The sequence below is a fragment of the Mya arenaria genome, chromosome 14, assembly GCF_026914265.1.
Source record: "Mya arenaria isolate MELC-2E11 chromosome 14, ASM2691426v1".
Taxonomy (NCBI): domain Eukaryota; kingdom Metazoa; phylum Mollusca; class Bivalvia; order Myida; family Myidae; genus Mya; species Mya arenaria.
In genome coordinates this window covers 45949969-45965730 of record NC_069135.1, presented here as the reverse complement: position 1 = coordinate 45965730, position 15762 = coordinate 45949969, and the positions used below count along the sequence as shown (strand labels likewise).

The window sequence follows — 15762 nt, the reverse complement described above, 5'->3', positions numbered from 1 at the left end:
CTATCCACCAAGCAGGAAGGTATCAACCTCAAGGCGAGAGTGTCTGAAGTCATACTATCAACCAAGTAGGAAGGTATCAACCTCATGGGCATGAGTATCTGAAGTTATACTATTTACCAAGCAGGAAGGTATCAACCTCATGGGCAGGAGTGTCTGAAGTCATACTATCGACCAAGTAGGAAGATATCAACCTCATGGGCATGAGTGTGGGAAGTCATACTATTTACCAAGCAGGAAGGTATCAACCTCAAGGGCATGAGTGTGGGAAGTCATACTATTTACCAAGCAGGAAGGTATCAACCTCAAGGGCATGAGTGTCTGAAGTTATATTATCCCCCAAGTAAGAAGGGATCAACCTCAAGGGCATGAGTGTCTGAAGTTATATTATCCACCAAGTAGGAAGGTATCAACCTCAAGGGCATGAGTGTCTGAAGTTATATTATCCACCAAGTAGGAAGGTATCAACCTCAAGGGCATGAGTGTCTGAAGTCAAACTATTTACCAAGCAAGAAGGTATTAACCTCAAGGGCATGAGTGTCTGAAGTCATACTATCCACCAAGCAGGAAGGTATCAACCTCAAGGCGAGAGTGTCTGAAGTCATACTATCAACCAAGTAGGAAGGTATCAACCTCATGGGCATGAGTATCTGAAGTTATACTATTTACCAAGCAGGAAGGTATCAACCTCATGGGCAGGAGTGTCTGAAGTCATACTATCGACCAAGTAGGAAGGTATCAACCTCATGGGCATGAGTGTGGGAAGTCATACTATTTACCAAGCAGGAAGGTATCAACCTCATGGGCATGAGTGTCTGAAGTCATACTATCCACCAAGTAAGAAGGTATCAACCTCATGGGCAGGAGTGTCTGAAGTCATACTATCCACCAAGTAGGAAGGTATCAACCTCATGGGCATGAGTGTCTGAAGTCATACTATCCACCAAGTAGGAAGGTATCAACCTCATGGGCAGGAGTGTCTGAAGTCATACTATCCACCAAGTAGGAAGGTATCAACCTCATGGGCATGAGTGTCTGAAGTCATACTATTTACCGAGTAAGAAGGTATCAACCTCATGGGCAGGAGTGTCTGAAGTCATACTATTTACCAAGCAGGAAGGGATCAACCTCATGGGCATGAGTGTCTGAAGTCATACTATTTACCAAGTAAGAAGGTATCAACCTCATGGGCATGAGTGTCTGAAGTCATACTATTTACGAAGTAAGAAGGTATCAACCTCATGGGCATGAATGTCTGAAGTCATACTATCCACCAAGCAGGAAGGTATCAACCTCAAGGCGAGAGTGTCTGAAGTCATACTATCAACCAAGTAGGAAGGTATCAACCTCATGGGCATGAGTGTCTGAAATCATACTATTTACCGAGTAGGAAGGTATCAACCTCATGGGCATGAGTGTGGGAAGTCATACTATTTACCAAGTAGGAAGGTTTCAACCTCATGGGCATGAGTGTGGGAAGTCATACTATCCACCAAGTAGGAAGGTATCAACCTCATGGGCATGAGTGTGGGAAGTCATACTATCCACCAAGTAGGAAGGTATTAACCTCAAGGGCAAGAGTGTCTGAAGTCATACTATCCACCAAGTAGGAAGGTATCAACCTCATGGGCATGAGTGTGGGAAGTCATACTATCCACCAAGTAGGAAGGGATCAACCTCATGGGCATGAGTGTGGAAAGTCATACTATCCACCAAGTAGGAAGGTATCAACCTCATGGGCAAGAGTGTCTGAAGTCATACTATCCACCAAGTAGGAAGGTATTAACCTCAAGGGCAAGAGTGTCTGAAGTCATACTATCCACCAAGTAGGAAGGTATCAACCTCATGGGCATGAGTGTGGGAAGTCATACTATCCACCAAGTAGGAAGGTATTAACCTCAAGGGCAAGAGTGTCTGAAGTCATACTATCCACCAAGTAGGAAGGTTTCAACCTCATGGGCATGAGTGTGGAAAGTCATACTATCCACCAAGTAGGAAGGTTTCAACCTCATGGGCATGAGTGTGGAAAGTCATACTATTCACCAAGTAGGAAGATATCAACCTCATGGGCATGAGTGTCTGAAGTCATACTATTTACCAAGTAAGAAGGTATCAACCTCATGGGCATGAGTGTGTGAAGTCATACTATCCACCAAGTAAGAAGGTATCAACCTCATGGGCATGAGTGTGGAAAGTCATACTATCCACCAAGTAGGAAGGTTTCAACCTCATGGGCATGAGTGTGGAAAGTCATACTATCCACCAAGTAGGAAGGTTTCAACCTCATGGGCATGAGTGTCTGAAGTTATACTATTTACCAAGTAGGAAGGTATCAACCTCATGGGCAGGAGTGTGGGAAGTCATACTATTTACCAAGTAGGAAGGTATCAACCTCATGGGCATGAGTGTGGGAAGTCATACTATTTACCAAGTAGGAAGGTATCAACCTCATGGGCATGAGTGTGGAAAGTCATACTATCCACCAAGTAGGAAGGTATCAACCTCAAGGGCAGGAGTGTGGAAAGTCATACTATCCACCAAGTAGGAAGGTATCAACCTCAAGGGCAAGAGTGTCTGAAGTCATACTATCCACCAAGTAGGAAGGTATCAACCTCATGGGCATGAGTGTGGAAAGTCATACTATCCACCAAGTAGGAAGTTTTCAACCTCATGGGCATGAGTGTGGGAAGTCATACTATCCACCAAGTAGGAAGGTATCAACCTCATGGGCATGAGTGTGGAAAGTCATACTATCCACCAAGTAGGAAGGTATCAACCTCATGGGCATGAGTGTGGAAAGTCATACTATCCACCAAGTAGGAAGGTATCAACCTCATGGGCATGAGTGTGGGAAGTCATACTATCCACCAAGTAGGAAGGTATCAACCTCATGGGCATGAGTGTGGGAAGTCATACTATCCACCAAGTAGGAAGGTATCAACCTCATGGGCATGAGTGTGGGAAGTCATACTATCCACTAAGTAAGAAGGTATCAACCTCATGGGCATGAGTGTCTGAAGTCATACTATCCACCAAGTAAGAAGGCATCAACCTCATGGGCATGAGTGTGGAAAGTCATACTATCCACCAAGTAGGAAGGTTTCAACCTCATGGGCATGAGTGTGGAAAGTCATACTATCCACCAAGTAGGAAGGTATCAACCTCATGGGCATGAGTGTCTGAAGTCATACTATCCACCAAGTAGGAAGGTTTCAACCTCATGGGCATGAGTGTCTGAAGTCATACTATTTACCAAGTAGGAAGGTATCAACCTCATGGGCATGAGTGTGGGAAGTCATACTATTTACCAAGTAAGAAGGTATCAACCTCATGGGCATGAGTGTGGGAAGTCATACTATCCACCAAGTAGGAAGGTTTCAACCTCATGGGCATGAGTGTGGAAAATCATACTATTTACCAAGTAGGAAGATATCAACCTCATGGGCATGAGTGTCTGAAGTCATACTATTTACCAAGCAAGAAGGTATTAACCTCAAGGGCAAGAGTGTCTGAAGTCATACTATTTACCAAGTAGGAAGGTATCAAGCTCATGGGCATGAGTGTGGAAAGTCATACTATCCACCAAGTAGGAAGATATCAACCTCATGGGCATGAGTGTCTGAAGTCATACTATTTACCAAGTAAGAAGGTATCAACCTCATGGGCATGAGTGTGGAAAGTCATACTATCCACCAAGTAGGAAGGTATCAACCTCATGGGCATGAGTGTGGAAAGTCATACTATCCACCAAGTAGGAAGATATCAACCTCATGGGCATGAGTGTCTGAAGTCATACTATTTACCAAGTAAGAAGGTATCAACCTCATGGGCATGATTGTGGGAAGTCATACTATCCACCAAGTAGGAAGGTTTCAACCTCATGGGCATGAGTGTGGAAAGTCATACTATTTACCAAGTAGGAAGATATCAACCTCATGGGCATGAGTGTCTGAAGTCATACTATATACCAAGCAAGAAGGTATTAACCTCAAGGGCAAGAGTGTCTGAAGTCATACTATTTACCAAGTAGGAAGGTATCAACCTCATGGGCATGAGTGTGGAAAGTCATACTATCCACCAAGTAGGAAGATATCAACCTCATGGGCATGAGTGTCTGAAGTCATACTATTTACCAAGTAAGAAGGTATCAACCTCATGGGCATGAGTGTGGAAAGTCATACTATTTACCAAGTAGGAAGATATCAACCTCATGGGCATGAGTGTCTGAAGTCATACTATTTACCAAGCAAGAAGGTATTAACCTCAAGGGCAAGAGTGTCTGAAGTCATACTATTTACCAAGTAGGAAGGTATCAACCTCATGGGCATGAGTGTGGAAAGTCATACTATCCACCAAGTAGGAAGATATCAACCTCATGGGCATGAGTGTCTGAAGTCATACTATTTACCAAGTAAGAAGGTATCAACCTCATGGGCATGAGTGTGGAAAGTCATACTATCCACCAAGTAAGAAGGTTTCAACCTCATGGGCATGAGTGTGGAAAGTCATACTATCCACTAAGTAGGAAGATATCAACCTCATGGGCATGAGTGTCTGAAGTCATACTATTTACCAAGTAAGAAGGTATCAACCTCATGGGCATGAGTGTGGGAAGTCATACTATCCACCAAGTAGGAAGGTTTCAACCTCATGGGGATGAGTGTGGAAAGTCATACTATTTACCAAGTAGGAATATATCAACCTCATGGGCATGAGTGTCTGAAGTCATACTATTTACCAAGTAAGAAGGTATCAACCTCATGGGCATGAGTGTGGGAAGTCATACTATCCACCAAGTAGGAAGGTTTCAACCTCATGGGCATGAGTGTGGAAAGTCATACTATTAACCAAGTAGGAAGATATCAACCTCATGGGCATGAGTGTCTGAAGTCATACTATTTACCAAGTAAGAAGGTATCAACCTCATGGGCATGAGTGTGGAAAGTCATACTATTTACCAAGTAGGAAGATATCAACCTCATGGGCATGAGTGTCTGAAGTCATACTATTTACCAAGCAAGAAGGTATTAACCTCAAGGGCAAGAGTGTCTGAAGTCATACTATTTACCAAGTAGGAAGGTATCAACCTCATGGGCATGAGTGTGGAAAGTCATACTATCCACCAAGTAGGAAGATATCAACCTCATGGGCATGAGTGTCTGAAGTCATACTATTTACCAAGTAAGAAGGTATCAACCTCATGGGCATGAGTGTGGAAAGTCATACTATCCACCAAGTAGGAAGGTTTCAACCTCATGGGCATGAGTGTGGAAAGTCATACTATCCACTAAGTAGGAAGATATCAACCTCATGGGCATGAGTGTCCCAAGTCATACTATTTACCAAGTAAGAAGGTATCAACCTCATGGGCATGAGTGTGGGAAGTCATACTATCCACCAAGTAGGAAGGTTTCAACCTCATGGGGATGAGTGTGGAAAGTCATACTATTTACCAAGTAGGAAGATATCAACCTCATGGGCATGAGTGTCTGAAGTCATACTATTTACCAAGTAGGAAGGTATCAACCTCATGGGCATGAGTGTGGGAAGTCATACTATCCACCAAGTAGGAAGGTTTCAACCTCATGGGCATGAGTGTGGAAAGTCATACTATTTACCAAGTAGGAAGATATCAACCTCATGGGCATGAGTGTCTGAAGTCATACTATTTACCAAGCAAGAAGGTATTAACCTCAAGGGCAAGAGTGTCTGAAGTCATACTATTTACCAAGTAGGAAGGTATCAACCTCATGGGCATGAGTGTGGAAAGTCATACTATCCACCAAGTAGGAAGATATCAACCTCATGGGCATGAGTGTCTGAAGTCATACTATTTACCAAGTAAGAAGGTTTCAACCTCATGGGCATGAGTGTGGAAAGTCATACTATTTACCAAGTAGGAAGATATCAACCTCATGGGCATGAGTGTCTGAAGTCATACTATTTACCAAGTAAGAAGGTATTAACCTCAAGGGCAAGAGTGTCTGAAGTCATACTATTTACCAAGTAGGAAGGTATCAACCTCATGGGCATGAGTGTGGAAAGTCATACTATCCACCAAGTAGGAAGATATCAACCTCATGGGCATGAGTGTCTGAAGTCATACTATTTACCAAGTAAGAAGGTATCAACCTCATGGGCATGAGTGTGGAAAGTCATACTATCCACCAAGTAGGAAGGTTTCAACCTCATGGGCATGAGTGTGGAAAGTCATACTATCCACCAAGTAGGAAGATATCAACCTCATGGGCATGAGTGTCTGAAGTCATACTATTTACCAAGTAAGAAGGTATCAACCTCATGGGCATGAGTGTGGGAAGTCATACTATCCACCAAGTAAGAAGGTATCAACCTCATGGGCATGAGTGTCTGAAGTCATACTATCCACCAAGTAGGAAGGTTTCAACCTCATGGGCATGAGTGTGGGAAGTCATACTATTTACCAAGTAAGAAGGTATCAACCTCATGGGCATGAGTGTCTGAAGTCATACTATCCACCAAGTAGGAAGGTATCAACCTCATGGGCATGAGTGTGGAAAGTCATACTATTTACCAAGTAGGAAGATATCAACCTCATGGGCATGAGTGTCTGAAGTCATACTATTTACCAAGCAAGAAGGTATTAACCTCAAGGGCAAGAGTGTCTGAAGTCATACTATTTACCAAGTAGGAAGGTATCAACCTCATGGGCATGAGTGTGGAAAGTCATACTATCCACCAAGTAGGAAGATATCAACCTCATGGGCATGAGTGTCTGAAGTCATACTATTTACCAAGTAAGAAGGTTTCAACCTCATGGGCATGAGTGTGGAAAGTCATACTATCCACCAAGTAGGAAGGTTTCAACCTCATGGGCATGAGTGTGGAAAGTCATACTATCCACCAAGTAGGAAGGTATCAACCTCATGGGCATGAGTGTGGGAAGTCATACTATTTACCAAGCAGGAAGGGATCAACCTCATGGGCATGAGTGTCTGAAGTCATACTATTTACCAAGTAAGAAGGTATCAACCTCATGGGCATGAGTGTGGGAAGTCATACTATTTACCAAGCAAGAAGGTATTAACCTCATGGGCATGAGTGTCTAAACAGACACATAATTTTATTGTTTAAAATGATTGTAAAAGCAAGTTATACTATATTATTTCACAAAGTTGCAGTACTTGTTTTCAACATTTTATGAGAAATTAGAATCAGTGTAGTTAACTTATATGTTTATATAAGCCATCCACGAGATGTATCTTTTGTTTTACTTTCAGGTCAAGTTTTCACCAAATGTTTAAGGCCTAAAAAAAAAATACATTTGGTTCGGGTTACCCGACCCTACCTACGGAATAGGCGCCGACCCTAACGTTTTTATAGTCAGTTTGAAAAAAAAAATGAAAAACTAAAAAAAAAAAAAAAAAAAAAAATTTCTTTTTTTTTTTTGCTTTTCAATATGTAGTTTAAAACCTTAAATGCTTATACAGAAGATAACTTTAACACCATTCTCCAATGATGAAAGTGACATTCTTATATAAAGCCTAATAAAAAAAAAAAAAAGCCTACCTACCCTACCTATTTTTGAAAAGGATGTAACCCTAACCAAACAATTTTTTTTTTAGGCCTAAGAAATCTATACAATTATAGTTATACATGTAGCCATTTTACTCATACAGACACAGTACGAGGGAAGTGACACAGCGGTGGTGTGTTCTTGCCTTGAGGTAGTTGGTAAGTACATCTCCTGGATTGACATTGGACTCATCGCCAACGAGCAGTTTGTGCCTGTCATCATTCGATTCCTGTCGAACGCTCTGCTTCGTGAGAGCGCGTGCGACTGTATCTCTGAAATTGTGAGTAAGGGGATGGAGCCGCGTGCCAAGACTAAGCTGGTTGAGTCCTTCACACATGTTCTGGAAGAGAGTGGACACTTCAACCTGCCTCAGGTTAGCTCAGTCCTGGCAAATAGACATATAGTGAATACCTGTTGGTGTAAATGTTAATGAATGCTGATTTTTTGTTACCTTATAGAAATGTAAACATGTGTCTTACACTACAGGAATAATCTTTCAAAGCCAAAAACAGATGATAAAAAAATAATTCACATAAGTTGTTCCTGGAAGTCTAGTGTAGTCTAGATATTATTATAGTTACTCTATAAGGGAAGAAAGTGTTCCAGAATGTTGTATTGTGTTTTGCAGGATGTAGATGTGGATTTCCTGGCAAAGATGTCACGTATGATCAACTGTATGGGAGTACAGCTCATATCCTGCTGGCAGAAGTTAGTACTCCATTACCAAACATTATAAGATTTGTAAATTATGTGGAAAATATTCAGATAAAACAAGGCAAATTTGTTTTGTTCTAAGATTGTATTGTTGTTTAAGTTGAGGTTGACTTTTCAATGTGTTCAATATTTAAGACCTAGTTGTCTATAACGAAATAAAAATATTCAAATAGAAAAACATTCTGAAAAACATTAGAAACAGTTTACTTAAATCGAAGTTCTGAGATGAACGTTATAATGAATGATTTTGCTTTTGAAGCTTTTCCCTAGAGTAATGTATTTCTAAGTGTGTTGTTGCCAGGATGTGTAAGGTGGACGCAGAGATGGCTGCAGTTTCCCTCCAGGCTGCAGAGAACAAGGTGCCCCTTTTGCTGCGTTTCCTTGGTGACGAGGATGATGATGTTTCTGCTGCTGTGGCAACCTTTACCACCGACTATATCTCCCTCCTGAAACAGCTGCAGACCCTGAGTCAGAAGCAGAAAGACAATGTTGAGGTGGGTAGATCGTGAGCTTTATTGAATGGTTACAAAACTCAGTGATGTATAACAATCTGGTAAAAATGTTAAGCACGTCAATGGTCAGGGTCACAGTCTATAGCATGGCAGATAATAGTCTATAGCATGGCAGATAATCTTGACTAAGTTCAAATACCAGCCTGTTATAGTTATGGCCTTTGAGCGGTCTCAGTGATGGGCCTTCCCGACAGGAGATACTTCTGATTTGCAGAATTCAAGTCGTAACTATGTTAACGTTGTTTTTGTCTTTGTTTTGAGACACATATATGTTTCATCTGAGTCATGGAACAATATCATTTACCACACTAAAATAGTATTGATCATACAGCTGCAAACAGTTTGTAGTGTGGTATATTGGAGTCACCAGACAGCAGTGTACACGAGAACTTTTTGGACACGCTGGAAAATTTGTCTGACGTCTATATAGTTTACACAGGACATTTTCATGTCATGTAGGACATTTTTTAGTAAACGTATAAATACAATTAGTTTCATTATATGATATAAATTCATAACAGGATATGACTTCAACATAATTTATTCATTCACAATTTTGACTTGTCACATGCTTGATAAGACATCAATTAGTTACTGAGCAATAATTGAACAATTGGAGGTGTTGTCTTCCTCACTGAAAGTTCCAAGTCGGAGTCAATATCTGAATCCCAGTCTTCATCATTCGCCATTGGTGTGTCCTAGTCTGCTACATAAATGTGCTCCATCTCCACTTGACCTCAATTAGATAACTCAGGGCTGTCACCAGTAGCATTTTAACATGTTTTAATTTCCTTCAACTGATATCTATGAGAGTGCCATAGTTTTAAATGAATTTGGCAAGGCTTGTTTACGTTGAAATTCCGTCAAACTAACCTTTTCAGGAAATGAAGGAAAGGCAGCAGTTATTTTGTACATTTTGCGCATGCGCATTACACGGATGTGGAATATAGACATCTGGGGAAAATGAGTTGTCCAAAGGCTTCAAAGGCGATGGATATTTCAATTTTGCATATCAGTTTGACACTGTCAAAAATGTCTGACAATTATGTCCTCCATCTTTAAAATACAATGGACAGTAAAGAAATCTCCCGGAAATATCCGGCTTGTTTTTGCATACACTGATATGGTCGGGTAGACAGAATGTTGGCAAAAGTTTGTGAAGCGAACTCCCACAGTGTTAGAGTTATTGCTGTGATATTTGCAAATATTATCACCATGAAGGGTAGTAGGGCATGGATCATTTTTCGTAGCCCTTTCGTCATACAGTTATGTGCTTTTGAGCATTATTTTACACTTACTGGAATTAGTGTAGTGAACTACACACAGTTTAAGAGCCAGTTCTCTGATACTTGGTACACATTACAACCATGGTTGGTAGTAACTTGCATATTTATATTGTGCATATTTTTCTTCACATATCATTTTCATGGACCCTGGCCAACTCTTAAGTTTTGTTTCCCATGAACATCAGTTAAAAACTTCAGCAATGATGTATATTTTACATCTTGTGGGAAATAGAATTACTTGATACAGTCTGAAAACATCTATTAAGATTGTTGTTTCAATATTTGCCAGATTCAATCAAGTATGTCCTGTGTCAAGATGGCACTGAGGTTAATCATCTCTTCTAGTTGAAAATGTAACTTATTTCTTATTTTCAGGCCCTTCTCTTTATAGTGATCAACAAAATGAAGTTTGATGAGTGCTATAATTTTGAACAAGAGGTATGTTTCAGAGATAACTAGCTTTGTTAAAAATTGTGCAGAATTGGAAATATTATGCTAGGCAGTTGATGTGTTGTTGTACGAGTATGAGTAGCTTGTGTCCAGTCTATATCCATTAGACTGCGGGTCAATTGTGATTTATCTGTAGGCAAGCAATGAGAAGTGAAGCAATTCCTCAGATTAAATCCACTAACATAGTATTGCTTTAAATTTTGTATTGCTTATAACATCCTGTTTTCTTTGTTAAAACAATTTTGATTTCAATAGATCATTTTTTTGATTTCTAGATAAACACAGTTAAAGCATAATCCAAGGATTAATGGTTGCATTAATACATGCAAAGTAGACAAGTGATATTTGCACAAAGTAAAAAAATCTGGAGAGAATTGAGAAGAAAGCTTTGAAGCTAATGCTATGTCTCGCTCATTTTTTGTGTGTATAGGATTGTATATGTAGATTTGCACATGCATGCTTGGCAACTGTGTGATAAAAATAGGATAAATAGTAATGTGAGAGGTACTTGTATGGTGGTGATATTCTCAGCATTGATCTTTCTGTGTTTAGTGTTGTTTTCTCCTCCATGTGTACTGTAAGAAATGTGTGTATTGCAGGGAGAGGAGGAAGCCATGTTCCAAGAGTATCGCAAACAGCTCAAGACTATCTTCACCAACCTGGCATCTCTTGTACGTTTATAACCCTCACTTCTTCATACCGGACAGACATAGCAAAACTATGATGTCATTGTATTCATCATTGGGATTAGCATCATCATTATCATCAATCACCATCATAGTATTACCATCATCATCATCATCACCCACAGTCAATCATAGTCTTCAACAGTGCCATCTTCCTCAGTACCATCTTCAAAAGCATAATTAGGCCAAAAAATAAATACATTTGGTTCAGGTTACCGGACCTAACCTACGAAAAGGTGCCTACTGATTTTATAGTCAGTTGGTAAAAAAAATAAAGAAAATAAAGTTTTTAAGTGTGTATTTTAATATTTAGTTTAAAACCTTTTCCCAATCATCAAATTTGTTCAGATTTTTTTTGTCCGGTGCGATAACCAGCCATTTCACCTCATTCACTCCAGAGTGATGACCTATGAATTGGCAAAAAATATCTGCAGTGTCTGCTCTCTAAATTTGGCTAAACATGCAACCACATTTCAAACCTGGTGTCCTAAAATGAGTACAGGCATATTTTGTGACAGTTGGCACTGTTTGTTGATAACTTAGCGATCATTCATGATATCAATATCGATTCAACGCAATCATGGCCAACTTATGAGCTGTTCAAGCTATCAAATTCATACTTTCTTGGTTTCCTCACAGAAACATTTTGCTCTTTTGTAATAAGTTATGTAACTGTTATTTAAATATTGTCAGATTTATAGCCCTTGTTATACTTAGAAATTATGACATTTAGTACATGTATATGATGATTGGCGGATAGATTCTTGGTTATGTACTTTAATGCCTTCAAATTGCACCCCCTTTCAAATATGCTTTCGTTCAGGGTCCTTATTATTTCTGTGATGACTCTAGTTATCACCAGGAACTGCATTAACAGTATAAGCATACTTGGTGACATACATTTATGAAAATAATTGGTGAATACAGTGAAAAATAGTTCAGTATACAAGGTGGTTATCAATTGAATATTTGTAGGACATAGGAATGGTGGAGGGGAGTGTACAGAGACTGGTTGGAGACACATTAACCAACTGGAAGGCCCGGCCCCTGGCAGACATTGAGGTGGCTATTCACCTCCTCTACATCATGGGAGAGGCCCTACCTGTATGTATACAAAGGGAAATTGCAGCTGTTTGTGTACCAAGGGGAGGTTGTGCCTGTATGTATACCAATAAGGTTGTTTCTAGCACACCGGATAGGCATTTTAGGTGAATTCAGCCATGCTGGAAAACTCCATACGGCATCCCCCCATGCCAGATGAGTCACGCGCTGTGACGGAATACTTTCAATTTCTTTTATTAAACACTAAATGTAACCATAGTTATGAGATTTCAATTGATGAGTTCCATTAACATTACTTTACAAAAATATTCCTTAAAAACAAAACAAAATAACCCTTAAAAGACGTGATATCGAAGGAACTTATTGACGTATGCAGTGAATACAAATTACCAGGGCTTCTAAAACTTTGGAACCTCAATCGGTCCGGACCCGACGACACCCCCCCCCCCCCCCCCACCCCCCCACCCCCCCCCCACCTCAAAAAAGAATGACCTGCTCAATAGGCTCTAGAGCCATTGATACAAGTTTAATTAAAATGAGATTCTCATCGAGTTCTGCGGCGTTTCTAACAAGAAAGACTGCGATCGTAATTAACTGTGGCTGTCGGGAGGCGGTCAGACGAAAAAGTGAAATCGTATTATGATTTATTTGCTTAATGCTTCTTTAGTGGGTCAACATTCAACTGATAATCTTGAATAATAGTATATATCTAGATTTATAATCGGGGCAACAAGCTTAAAGTGGGATATCGACAACGATTGTTTCATTACTGCGAATAAATATGACGTAAGCTGTGGACTCAGCTGTCAGACTATGTAGTTAATCAAGTGTATCGCTGTTGATATCCTATATATTATTACGTTAATTAATTCGGTATTTTAATGCTTTCACGGATTAACAATGACATGCATTTATCTTTAAAGCCGTTTTTAACCAGCAATGATTCCAGGGTTCCCACGCTACCGGGAAAACGGGAAAAAGTCAGGAATATCATAAAGTCTGTTTCCGGTCGTGAAAATGCCTTGAATTTTGCGATAATGGGTTAAAATTGGGAAAAAGCCGGGAAAAGTACTAAAGTTCGAACCGTTTTGGGTACGAAACTATTAAAAGTAAGTAGTCTCGATCATCTAGACGCTTGCATCTGACACTGTTCTGTATTGAATTGACTGATCAGAGCGGCTGAATGATTGAGACTAAGAAGGTATTCGTTACCACATGTAAGCGTTTATTGATCATGAATAGAAGCTGTGTCTGCACTGCCGTCTGCATTTAAAAGTTATTTTAAACGAGAAATTGGCCGCAGTTCGTCGGGATTCGCTTTATTATAAGCTGTCAGTAAGTACCGTGGAAGCTATCTACAATGACCTTTTTAGTCTACAGTATGCTATTGATCATGGATATTAGCGATCTCTGCATTCATCGAAAGATATTTTAAACGTGAAATTGGCCCTAGTTCATTAAAATAAACTTTACATACGCTGTCAATAACATACATGAATGCTAATTGCAATGATTTCACTAGTCTGCACAGTGCTACACAGCCTGACAAATATTTGCTATTCAAGTGTGAAGCTATGAATGATGCTTTTAGATTGCCCTTGCACGTATTTATAGACATTGAGAAGATCACAGTTCTTTGGCCAGTAGACATCATAATAGTTTTAAACTTGTGCAAAAAAGTCACTTATTTTGCATTTTCACCCATGGTTGAAGCAAAGAACATGGATTGATGTTCAGATATAGCTGTATTGCATGCTCACTGATGCAAGTAGATTTTTTAAAGAGAGTTTAACTCTTTTATGAAACTAAAAAATGACACTAGATGTTATGAGTTCAAGTTGTTCAATAAATGTTTAAAGCTTCCCTCTCACAGATTGAACAATTTGACAACTTTTTTACTTTTGTCTTGGAACGAGCCAATTTTGGCGAAAATCCATGAAAACCAATTATATAAGACTGCTGACAAAAAAAATGGATCGCAGATATTTATATTTAAGTTCAAAAATTGATTTTTTATGCATTTTTCTTTTACTGTTAGTAAAACATAAAACATAAATTTTCAAACGGAAATATGAAATTCAGCGATCTGATCTTTTGTCGGCAATCTTTTATCGTTGGTTTGCAGATATTTACGTCAAAAGTTTCTCTATCTAGGACAAAAAATAAAATAAGTTGTTAAAATAGTATATCTGTGAGAGTGCAGCTTTAAAAAATGTTCAGAAAGTAAGTTTTTGTTCAGAGAGTAAAACTTTTATAATGTGATATTTGATTGTGTTTACCTTAAGTATTTATCTACTAATTATGAAAATTGGTATTCTGTATATGGAGACCCTTTGAAAATGACATTTCATGTTATTTAACAAGTTGTTTATTAAATGTTAAAAATGGCCAATAAATTTATTTTTAGCATTTTAAAATGTTAACAATATTTCACTGAAATGTTATGTTGTAATAACTGTGAAAAAAGGTTGAGTGAAAGTCTGGAGTTTGTAAAAAAATCCTTGAAAAAGTCTGGAATTTTACTTGCAGAAAAATGTGGGAACCCTGTGGTTCTTAATAACAATTTAAATTTAACCGTTTGGTAATCAACAAACAGATATCATGTAATGATTGACGACGACATATAGCATATTCATATTGCCATTTGAAAATATGGACCGATTTTAACACTTAATCAGGAAAGCTGCAAGCAGATAATTAACACATAGTTTGTTTAATTGTGTCTTCTGCTTATACCTAAACACGTGATTGGACCGATTGCAAGCGTCTGCTAATTAACAGATAGGCTATAGAGTGATCAGCGTAGCGGAAAAAACAGCTGGTCGCATCGGTCTCATGGTACCCAAGACACTTTTATGACCTATTGGATGTAGTTTTGAATGTGTGAATGACCCATGAATGTTTGTGTATTACAATTTCTACATCTTTTACTGACTTAGTCATTTTGGACCACCGATTTAATTACACTTTTTATGCCCCCACAAAGTGGCGGCATATAGGGTTGCCCTTGTCCGTACGTACGTCTGTCCGTACGTACGTACGTCCCGAAGATTGTTTCCGATCTAATTCTTGAAAACCGTTTGTCCAATCCTCACCAAACTTTAAACACATGTTTGTGACCATAATATCTTGATCAAGTTCGATAGTCATGGAAATCGCTTTAGTCATTTAGGAGTTACGGCCCTTTTTTGCCAAAAATACTTCAAAAATATATGTTTCCAATCTAATTCTTGAAAAGTATGTGTCCAATCCTCACCAAACTTTACATACATGATTGTGACCATAATATCTTGATCAAGTTCGATAGCCATGGAAATCGCTTTTGTCATTTAGGAGTTACGGCCCTTTATTTGCAAAAAAAGACTTGAAAAATACGTCCCGAAGATTGTTTCCGATCTAATTCTTGAAAACTGTTTGTCCAATCCTCACCAAACTTTAAACACATGTTTGTGACCATAATATCTTGATCAAGTTCGATAGTCATGGAAATCGCTTTAGTC

The 15762-nt window shown here is 39.2% G+C and overlaps 1 protein-coding gene across 1 annotated transcript in view; it reads left to right on the top strand.

Annotated features, from left to right (window-relative positions):
• Positions 1 to 15762, top strand: part of LOC128217621 (exportin-T-like) — a 49671-nt gene that overhangs the window by 9418 nt on the left and 24491 nt on the right. The window contains exons 8-13 of the mRNA XM_052924887.1: positions 7656 to 7925; positions 8181 to 8260; positions 8568 to 8760; positions 10440 to 10502; positions 11114 to 11185; positions 12176 to 12304. Coding sequence (XP_052780847.1) covers positions 7656 to 7925; positions 8181 to 8260; positions 8568 to 8760; positions 10440 to 10502; positions 11114 to 11185; positions 12176 to 12304 — 807 coding nt within the window. The remainder of the gene's footprint in view (positions 1 to 7655; positions 7926 to 8180; positions 8261 to 8567; positions 8761 to 10439; positions 10503 to 11113; positions 11186 to 12175; positions 12305 to 15762) is intronic.